This window comes from the organism of the source record quoted next (genome assembly GCF_019968955.1).
Source record: "MAG: Porospora cf. gigantea A chromosome Unknown PgA_NODE_911_length_9562_cov_346.214, whole genome shotgun sequence".
Lineage (NCBI taxonomy): Eukaryota > Apicomplexa > Conoidasida > Eugregarinorida > Porosporidae > Porospora > Porospora cf. gigantea A.
The window spans coordinates 1-9,562 of NW_027151960.1; the positions used below are offsets into that span (position 1 = coordinate 1).

At 54.7% G+C, this 9,562-nt stretch overlaps 7 protein-coding genes across 10 annotated transcripts; 5 read left to right on the forward strand and 2 right to left on the reverse strand.

The window, feature by feature from the left end:
- Positions 1–1,163: 1,163 nt before the first annotated feature.
- KVP18_002078 (uncharacterized protein) lies at positions 1,164–2,180 on the forward strand (the record flags this gene model as incomplete). Its single annotated transcript, XM_067952697.1, has 1 exon — positions 1,164–2,180. The coding sequence occupies one exon, from the start codon at positions 1,164–1,166 to the stop codon at positions 2,178–2,180; it is 1,017 nt and encodes a 338-aa protein (XP_067805789.1).
- An 865-nt stretch (positions 2,181–3,045) lies between these two features.
- KVP18_002080 (uncharacterized protein) lies at positions 3,046–4,978 on the forward strand (the record flags this gene model as incomplete). Of its 2 annotated transcripts, XM_067952699.1 has the most annotated exons (3): positions 3,046–3,111; positions 3,140–3,264; positions 3,292–4,978. In XM_067952699.1, 3 exons carry the CDS (start codon positions 3,046–3,048, stop codon positions 4,976–4,978), a joined length of 1,878 nt encoding a protein of 625 aa, XP_067805791.1. The 2 variants fall into 2 exon arrangements, with proteins under 2 accessions (XP_067805791.1, XP_067805792.1); XM_067952700.1 differs by lacking the exons at positions 3,046–3,111; positions 3,140–3,264 and having other exon boundaries at positions 3,485–4,978.
- Positions 4,979–4,988: 10 nt separating this feature from the next.
- Positions 4,989–5,727, reverse strand: KVP18_002082 (uncharacterized protein; the record flags this gene model as incomplete). Its single annotated transcript, XM_067952704.1, has 2 exons — positions 4,989–5,309; positions 5,338–5,727. 2 exons carry the CDS (start codon positions 5,725–5,727, stop codon positions 4,989–4,991), a joined length of 711 nt encoding a protein of 236 aa, XP_067805796.1.
- A 33-nt stretch (positions 5,728–5,760) lies between these two features.
- KVP18_002079 (uncharacterized protein) lies at positions 5,761–6,336 on the forward strand (the record flags this gene model as incomplete). Its single annotated transcript, XM_067952698.1, has 1 exon — positions 5,761–6,336. The coding sequence occupies one exon, from the start codon at positions 5,761–5,763 to the stop codon at positions 6,334–6,336; it is 576 nt and encodes a 191-aa protein (XP_067805790.1).
- A 261-nt stretch (positions 6,337–6,597) lies between these two features.
- On the forward strand, positions 6,598–8,056 carry KVP18_002081 (uncharacterized protein; the record flags this gene model as incomplete). 3 transcript variants are annotated; one of them, XM_067952701.1, is made up of 4 exons in its annotated part: positions 6,598–6,784; positions 6,811–7,242; positions 7,272–7,719; positions 7,750–8,056. In XM_067952701.1, 4 exons carry the CDS (start codon positions 6,598–6,600, stop codon positions 8,054–8,056), a joined length of 1,374 nt encoding a protein of 457 aa, XP_067805793.1. The 3 variants fall into 3 exon arrangements, with proteins under 3 accessions (XP_067805793.1, XP_067805795.1, XP_067805794.1); XM_067952703.1 differs by lacking the exons at positions 7,272–7,719; positions 7,750–8,056 and having other exon boundaries at positions 6,811–7,253; XM_067952702.1 differs by lacking the exons at positions 6,598–6,784; positions 6,811–7,242; positions 7,750–8,056 and having other exon boundaries at positions 7,397–7,723.
- Positions 8,057–8,088: 32 nt separating this feature from the next.
- KVP18_002077 (uncharacterized protein) lies at positions 8,089–8,569 on the reverse strand (the record flags this gene model as incomplete). The annotated part of the gene is made up of 2 exons (XM_067952696.1): positions 8,089–8,166; positions 8,195–8,569. The coding sequence occupies 2 exons, from the start codon at positions 8,567–8,569 to the stop codon at positions 8,089–8,091; spliced, it is 453 nt and encodes a 150-aa protein (XP_067805788.1).
- Positions 8,570–9,125: 556 nt separating this feature from the next.
- On the forward strand, positions 9,126–9,562 carry KVP18_005158 (uncharacterized protein; the record flags this gene model as incomplete). The annotated part of the gene is made up of 2 exons (XM_067949534.1): positions 9,126–9,174; positions 9,203–9,562. Coding segments are annotated over 2 exons (409 nt in total), but the record flags the coding sequence as incomplete, so codon positions are not given.

Sequence of the window (9,562 nt, forward strand, 5' to 3'; positions counted from 1 at the left end):
TGGGAAATGCTCTCCTGAGCAAGCGTCTAGCGGGCTTAATTTCGGGGAGTGGACTTAAAAAAACCCGGTGCTGAAACTTGGACCCCGCGAACTTCACGATGTTGGGCACCTCCACCGGTCCTGACCCTCGGCTCCTGCCGCCAGCAGGAATGGAGCTCCGCCCTGTGGTGGGTTTGGGGTTGTGATTTATGGTCGGAGTAGGGCGGGGGGTGTGATTTATGGTAGGAGGGGGTTGTCTGGTGCCATCGTTAATCTGCACGCCGACTACTCTCAATTTACCGGGGACCAGCAATTGCCCTGGTACGCTCTTTGGAGCAGCGGCTTTATCGGGTTGCGAAACTACAACCTTCGGCTGATCTTCGATCCTAACAGAGGGTTCGGAGTTAGCAGCTACAGAGGCTTCGGATTTCGGCTGATCTTCGATCCTAACAGAGGGTTCGGAATTCGACCTGGTGGAGTTAGCAGCTACAGAGGCTTCGGATTTCGCTCTGACGGAGTCAGCAGCTAAATAGGGTTCGGATTTCGTCCTGCCCTTTGCAGCTGCGCTGGTGTCCTGCGTTCTTGCCTTGGGGACTTCCGGCACTCGAGAAGTTTCACTCTTCGGATTGGGTGTAGCAGGGGGCTTATCGTGGGTTGTCCTATACCGCCTAGGAACAGGTACCTCCGGAGATGCGACTATTTCAGGAGGTGTCTGAACGCGGACTTGCGTAGGCTTGTGTCCAGGCGACTGCTCTGGTGGTACGTCTGATATTGCGTAGACCGCCGGGTCCACCACCACTTTCTGACTCATGAGAGTGCGAGAGGCAGATTGGCCTTCAATTGGCGTCTTCTTCTTGGGACTCCGGTACGCAGAGCCTGGTGGGACTTTCCCGTCCAATGATTTTACTCTGTATTGTAGTGGGTCACTTCGTGGTTCTTCGCTTACGAAGGCCTCTTTGGGTAGGCTGCGCTTCCTTCTCTCGGTGGGAACCAGGAACTTTGCAGGCTGGGATTCGACCCCGGTCGATGACTGCGTGGCACATGCTTAGTCAACCCACGGTATATGAATTCAGCGACCCCACGTGATCGTCCGACTTCTGGTTGCCAAGGACTGAGACAGCCAGGCCAATGACCAGCCATGAATGCATGGGTGCGAAATTTTAGATCGAAATATCTAAATAGTCATGGTTCGACATCAACTGATCGAGAGGCACTTGGGGACGAACACGCTCAGAGGCCGCAAGGACTACCACGTCGCTACATTGGAGGGCAACTGGTTTGAGGAGAGATGCAACCCTGTCTACCAAATACAGGAGCAGGCCGAGTTACATCGACAACAACGAGTCCACAAGGCCGCGCTGGCCGCGGGGCGGGAGCAACCGCCAGGGATTTACCAGTACACAGAGCGGGACCGCGCAGTTGACGCTCAGAAACGCTTCGAGGACAGCGGGCGCACCGATTTTAAGGCGTTGAGGACTGACGCCCATATAAGCCCAATACCTGAGCATGACGTTCACTCGCCGCTACCTTGTGGGCACAGACCTCCGTCCGTTTGGGAGACGGTCTACAACGTCAGCTACGACCGCGCTAACCACTGGAGGGAGAAACCGTGGCTATGCGATAGCGGCGGCTCGATCTTCCAGCCTGAAGCATTCGATCCGGCTGAAATGTACCAGACCACCAACATGATTTCCTACCGAGCCTCCCAGATAAACCCGTTTGACCCCGACCGGAGAGACCCTGAACGCGTGTTTATTCCCGACCAGCTTGACCGGTTCAGGCCAGCCTTCCATAAGTCGAAGTCGATCCGTCCAACGTACAGCGAAGAGACCACCACGTGTCCCCCTGGGTACGTGCCGCGGAAGGAATGCGACGCCGACGGCTTCTACCCCGACGACCTCCTGCCGGACGACATCGACGTGGTGCACGCAGATGGCGATCATAGGCAATCTGTCCTCTACGCCTGCCGGCATCCTAAGCCTTCCAAGCCCCTGCCAGAAGACGATGAATTCAAGATCGATGCCTGTGAGGCAGAAGAGATAGAGTCCCTGCGCGTAACCGATACCGTACATCCAGAATCCGAATTGAGGTCCCGAAGCAAGAGATTCCTCGTCCCGCAGAATCAAGAGACAGTAGCGCAGGCTCTGCCTATTCAGAGGGGCTACCAGGGCTGCAGATATCACAGTCAAATCAAACTGTGACGTTAATTCCAAACACCCCTGCACAAGAGGTCATCGGTTGTCCACAACCCAAAAAATCGGCAGCCTAGTCTTCGTAAACAACGACTTGAGACAAGAATGACACACTGTGTGCGGAGACTTCGTAGCTTACCTTTTAGGTTTTCCTCCTCTCTTCTTGAAACATGACTCCAATGTGTTGTCGGGTGCAGACACGATTCGTGCCTAGTATGGAAGCTGTCACAGCGACTCACCGCGGGTTCTTCTCCATATGAAGCTATAATCCGGTCGATGCTGTCGAGCTCCCAGCGAGCCATGGACCTGAGCCACGCCATATGGTAGTTGCCTTTGCTCGTGGTCCTTTGAACGCGGGGGGCAAAGGGGTCGTATGGGCAGAAGGCCTCTCCGGCGGCCTGCACTTCACGCGCGGGTAAAACCGTGCACGACAGCACTCTTCGAGAGCCAACTACCATATCTGGGGCGACAGCGGCGCATTGGGGCATCACTGGGGTGACTGGTGAGGCGTCATCGGACAAGGTCATGCCTCTGGCTGGCAGCCATGGGGCCGCGTTTGAGACTACATAGACTGGTGCAGGTGCGGATCTCAAGCCGGGCGAAAGGATGATACGTTGCCTTCGCCTATCTGGAATGGGCTCGGGGGCGGTAGAAAATAATTTCCCAGGACGGGTTTCAGGGCGGAAATCGCCTTCCGAGACTACGTCGGATGTTTGAAACGAGCTTGAAGTGCTCCCCATCTGTACAATATCGGTAAAGTTCCTCAAAACCATCACTTAAATTCTAACTTAACTAAATCTTAACACATACATGGGGCAAGTGTAGGGGTTGGCTGCTGAACTGCGCAGACGTTTGCGAGCGAAACATCTATTTAATGGCCACGCAAGGACAGCTAACCTTCGTCTTACACGACATTGCTAACGTGCCATTCGCGCCTCACGTAAGCCCTCAGGTTTCTTCTTACTCAGCTGGTGGAGTTCTTAGCGGCCTGCGGCGCGCTTCAAGGTGTAAAGTTCCCGCAGGCCTGGGCCCCCTGGCTGGACATCAACATCTCCTTGACTTTCCCAATCCCTGATCCGACTGAATTGTTCACGTAAGATCCGCAGCACTCGTTCACCAGATTCGCCGTCAGGCTCCCACCCGACTCCGACGAAGAAGCCTACTACGATGGCGACTACACTTACGAGAATTGCGTAGATATCGTCGAGATCTCTTATGCCGATCTGCTGGCCAAAGTTGAGTCCGCCTGGTCTGGCGACGAGAATCAAGGGTGGCAAGGCAGTTTGACGCTGCAACGTGGCTCGGTGCTGAGCATGACTTTTCGGAATATCGCACCTCCCTCATGGCACTTCGACAACGTTCGCCTTCTGTTGTCGTATCTCACAGACATCGATCCTGCGGGCCACGGCATGACGCTGGTTCCGTCTGTAGAACTCTCCGAGAACTCTCCTTCCGCCCTGAGCCCCATTTTCGTGCAGGGAGCTGACACGCCCCTCCAGCAGGAGCTAACGCTGCCTTACGCGAACGAGCGGGAGCTTTCAATTGTACTGCGCGATGAAGGCTCTGATGACTTGTTTGGTATCGGCATCCTCGATCTATGGAGCTTTTTTAAAGAAGCTCACTGGGTCAATCCGATTCATGGATTGGTGAGCATTACTAATAGCTTCCGCGACAGTCCGTTTCCCGCTGGGAAGATGGCGTCAATCGTTGTCGAGTTGGATTTTTATAGTAGCGGGGATGACCCACGGAAGAAGTTGACTGGAGTTCTGGAACATCAGCCACAGAAAAAGTTGACTGCAGTTCTGGAACTTGAGGACCAAACTTCGACCTCCACAGAGCCTTCTGCCAATGAGACAGCTCGAGGTCCACCAGCAACAGGGCCCGGTCCCAAGGAGGATTCGGCAAGGGCACGAAAGAGAGCCGTCACGACGAAAACGGAGGAGGCAAGCCGCGCAGCGGCGAAGGCCGCCAGTGATTGTCGCGGCTATGTGGGTGGTTTTGGCGCACAGGCTGAGCCCTTAGCCCTGCAAGCGGAAGCGGCTGCCAGCCGAGCGACCAACGCAGCCATACTTGCCCGCAGGGCGAGATCGGAGTCGCTCTCTGAGTACCTCGACTGTGCCAATAAAGCCCAAGAGCAGGCTGAAGAGGCCTTGCAGGCGATCGTCAAGCTGGAAACCCAAAGCGACCTCCTTCTAGCCGAACGAGCAGCAGTTAGCGCTAGGCAGGCTCTGGACTCGATTCGCGATCTGGCCGCTGAACCCGATGTAAAGAAAGCCAGAGACGTCCACCGGGCTTGTGCCCGCAACGCCAAGCAGGCGGCAACCGCCTACGCCCAAGGCTCGCCGGCATGTGTTCGTGATTGCCGCCTGCAGGCGGAGCAACTGTTAACGTCTCTGGCGGTGATTCAGCGTGTAGCAGAAACCGAAGCGACGAATACTGAACGAGCGCGTGCGAAGAAGAATGACCGTATTGATACGGAAACCTCCAGACGCTTGAATGCTGCGGCAGCCCGCATATCGGAGGAACGGCAGTTGAGGCACCGTCAGGATGAGCAGGTCACGGAGGAAACTCACGAACGCAACATGTGGAAACATGCTGCCGGGTACAACTTCCACGGGTACGCCGCCAAAAACATGGACGAGGCTTCCTCTTGTAGGTTTGAGGGTCCCTTGCAGGTCAGAGATGCTCAGGGCTTCGGAGCTATCCCTGAGAAGGAGGTGGGTGTCATCCACATCCCGCGGCGGTCTCGCGTTATGGACGTTTTCAAGTTTTGTTGCGGATGTTGCGGCGGTGGGAATTTCGCATAACACAAATACACTACTCCGCCTCGATTGGCTGATACACGCCGCCGGCACGCTGGACACGGTTCCGGAGGTCCATATGAGTGAATGACATGCTGTCGTCGGTGACATGGTGCTTGAAGGGGAGCACTACAATATGTGAGAAGTCCAGCTCATGCACGTTTAAGCCTGGTTCGTCCGTTGAAACTGGACGTAGCTCACTGCCGGACATGTGGAAGTACAGCTTGTAGTTTTTCGGGAGACCTTCACCATCCATAACGAGCTTCAGCCGCATTTTCTTGCGGAAGCACAGGAGGACAAACTCCGCGATGGCCAAGTATACGTACTGAGCGTTTTGCTGTATTAGGTGCAAGCCCAGGACTCACCGTCACCTGCGTCTTGGTCACCTCGCTTTCGTTCCGCCGGAAACGCCGGTCAGCGATATTCGTCTCGCCCTCAATGAACTCACCGAACGCCACAATCTTCTGCTCGATAGCGGTTTGAGGGGGAGGTGAGGTACGATAATGGATTTCGAACTTTCCAGCCTGCAGCGTATCATACAGAAGATATGCCCCCTTGCCTATGGACGCGACAGTGCTCAAATAGTCTCCAGACATGTACCCCACGGGGTCCTTATCGACCGCTACAGGGTCCACGTCTGCTGATAACGTTCCGCCTCCGGTACCAAAGGGGGCGTCCACGTACACATCTTCATTGGGAACGCCCGTTCTACCTGCTGTGTCGTCGATGTCGTTCGAGTCGCAGCAGTTACCCATGATAAGGTAATCAGTATTATCATAGTGTGACTCATGGGCTGTTTCCCTTCCCGAAACGAAAAGTCACCCCCAGTTGCAGCAAAAAGCGTCGCCAAAGAGGAGTCGGCAGCTACCTCTGAACCCGACAGAGATCCTTTCAGCAAACCTGGCTGTTACCTACGGTATCATCCAGAAGATCATGGAAGATTCGAGCTCGTCTGGTCACGGCAGAAGGTGCAAGAAGCATTGGCGTACGGACGGCAAACCAGCAAAGGGATCCCTGATTTCAAGTTCAAAACTGGGGGGGGGCGCATACTTCTTGCGCGGAACATCCAGAGCGATCGGAAGGGGTACCACAGAAGCATCTGTGAATTCGTTCGGGAATGCAAGAAGCTGGAATGTGAACTGTACGTCATGGACGCCGTCGAAATTCCTATCCCGTTTGACATCTACCTCCATCGCAGCAACGGCGATGTGACGAACGTGCGGCCTCAGACATTCGTCGACCTTAAGAGCAGCGATGCAGTGGTGTCCCTCAACAAGGGCTCCAGCACGCTCCAAGTGAAACAAATCACGTATGGCGTTTTTCTTGAGAAAGGCCAACTTGAAGGCGGTGGTGTTGATATGTAGATCAGCTTGTAACGCGAGACCATTCTTGAGATGGGATTATGAGAGACTGCTCTTGAGAACGGAGTGCACATCTGAGTCGTCCTCTATGGACCCGAACATCACTGTGTGCAACGTGACAGGATACTGCTCGCAGAATACCTGTAATCAGGCGAGTTGGGTCTCACGAGAACGCTAACCTGAAGCAGATGGTACAGCAAGAATAACATAATGTGTCACGAACACAGAGCATTACGCCCTGGCAATGGGAAAACGTTATTTATCATGTTGGAGATCACTCTAATCCAGCTGGCGAACTATCTGCCCTCAGATTTGAAGGGGACCATCCAACTTGAACAGCTGGCATACATCCTCTCAGATGCGCATGATTTCCTTTTGGAGGTGACGGAAGCAATCCCCCCTCACGTCATCCCAGCGATGTTCGTTACTCAAGAGCTGCCGAGAGACTCAGGTGGGGCAGTGTTGTGGCTAACCCAGGCCTTAGGCACTTCCAAAAGGAGAACGTGCGGCACGCGTTCTTCCACGTGCGCCTCTCCGAAGTAGAGATGACGGATCTGGCCAGTGCGCTCCGAGCAGCCGGTGACCGTGGCGTGAAACTGAGTCCGGATTTACTCAGCCTGCTGGCGCGGTACGTTCAGTACTTCAAACGCAAGGACGCAGCCAAATACGTGGAGTGTAGCGTGGACAATTGTCTCAAAGTGGCTGAGTTCCGTCGGGCATGGTACCCGATCCGCGACACGGAACGAGCTCTGCGAGAGGATCTGGAAACGGGAGCACTCTACTGGTTTGGCCGGGACCGGAACTACCACCCTGGGCTTTTCTGTCATCTCAGAAAGCTGTCTGCCCTCCCCGCGCCTCGAATGCTGAGGCTGATGTTGTTCGTTTTCGAGTGGGGAAGGCAATTCATGCGTGAGACGTAGAGGGGCTCCCCGATCCAGTGGTGCCGCGATGGTCGGAGTCGTGTTCCATTCTCTGCGAGGCGAGAGGAGTCTCCCTAAATCAAATCCCCAGGCAGGCCATTCACGATCTCTTGCCCCTTTTCACTGAACATTTCCCCTTCCATATGGAACGAGTCCACACCGTATACGATTCTATCATATTGGACGTGCTCTGGCACATCTCAAAGGCCTTTCTCACAGATATCCAGAAGGAAAAGATATGCATGTACTCCGCCTCCCACATTCCCGAACTTCTCCAGTTCTATCACCCGTCACAACTGCTAACATCCCTTGGTGGACAACGGAAAGAGCCGAGACGCTTTTATCCGTTCCCGGTGCAGATGCCGCCGTACAGAGACAAAGAAAATGTGAGAGTCCACCAGGTCCGACACCAGAAGGACAACGTCATTCCTGGAGCGTACCGCTGCTTCGATCAGACTACCATGAGGTGAGACCGCGGGTGCCGCTACTGACTCAGAGGTTTGCTGCAGGTCTCCCCATCGAAGAGCGCCTGTCCACTGCTCTTCCACCCGCGTCGGACGATGGAATTCTGCCATCGCCGCAACCTGCCTGTCCCGCGTCTGGTTCGACAGGAGGTTACGTGGAGCATGTGGAAGGAGGTGGGAGTCCTCAGAGTAAGCCCTGGTCCCAAGTCCTTCATATTTCCTGTCGTGATTGGCACACCACAAAACGAGAGGACAACGGAAGAAAAGAACCTTCAGACTCTCTCGACCCTAGACGCGTCATCGGACCACTGCACTATGTTAGGCAAGCTTCGATCATGAGCTCCGCGGCGTAATGTACGATCTTCTTGCGTTCAATGGCGACCGGTTCGCATATCGCGATAGCAGGCAGTGGCAAGAGCGGGGTCCACATTGGCAACTTCCAGCATGCCCTGTATGAGTGACATATGCAAGTCTCACCGCTGACGACGCGTGCTGCAGCTCTTGTGTTAGGAGGGAAGATAAATTTGCATCCTTCCTTGTCTCCGTTTGGATAGGGCAGGAGGACACCACAAGACTGTTGTCAAGGGTGATCAGCAGTCGTAGAAAATGAGTGAAGTACGAACCATAGGTAAAGGGCAAGCCCCAATATTTGGACTTAAGCAGTCCATAGTCCACCCCTATGATCACTACGCCCAACTCTGATATCTTTGCGCACTTGGCAGCGGGGAATGGCAACACACAGGTTCCGTTGGTCCTTGCGGAAGAGGATAGCACCACCACGCTGTCGTGAGCCAGCACCGCTTCGAATGACATTGGCTTATACTCTGGGAATGGCTCTTCCGACCACGTCATCGACCAGCGAATGGCACTGAGGAGAGGTACCACCACCCACAGATTTCCTACAGGTACCGCCACAACTGGTGCCAGGAGGTAGCAGGCCGCAATGATAATGCTATGCGGGCCTGAGAAGACTGTGACTGCGATTCGCGGAGACTGCTATGGACCCAACTGAAGCCCACCTTGTGTGCTCGTTGCCGCAAGACAACTCTCCCCAAGGTGTCTCGCGACACGCGCCAAGCTCCAAGCGCTAGGAGAGCCAGACGGTGGCCCACAGTTGTGAAAGGCTCATATCCACACAAGCGGAAAGCGGCGTCAAGAGGCTCCAGCAGCGTATAACACTAGGAATCGCATATCCTACCACCCACGATTACGGCGCCTGACAGGCATAAGAGTCTCAGTACAACAACAGGGGCCAGTATACAGCATCTGAGCAACAGCCACACCAATTTGCACGAGTGAGGTTTGTGGTAGCGGGAGTTCAGCCATGGCGGTACGAAAGGGTTCAGACCTGATGTGCAGTCGGCGTACAGCGTTAACCGTTCCATATTTGCCAATTTCTCCGCAGACTATGTTGGTTCTAGTCGAAACTTCCGCCGGGTATGGCCTGTTCAAAGCATGTGGGGCCGCTGTAGGGGTATCACGCAGCCGATAAGCTCTCTGCCGTAACGGACTCCGACGTCGTCGCGGGCATGCTTACCAGCACAAGCAAGATAGGTGAGAACTTGGAGCTGCACTCGTTCTCGAAATTTAAGGACACTAAGGCTGCCATCAGCGAGGCCACCAAGCTTGGAGAGTCCAGCGTGGGCAAAGCTCTCAAGAAACTTCTGAAGAAGAAAGTGGTAGGGTCTGATGAGACACTTGCCGTGGTTGACAAGAATCTTGCCGCGGTAATCAAGAAGAAGTTCGACATCGAGGTGCAAACAGGGCCTGTCGTGCTCGAGATCGTTCGGGGCGTGAAGACTGCCCTTAGCGAGCTGATTGAAGGTTTCTCTGAGAAGGACGCCA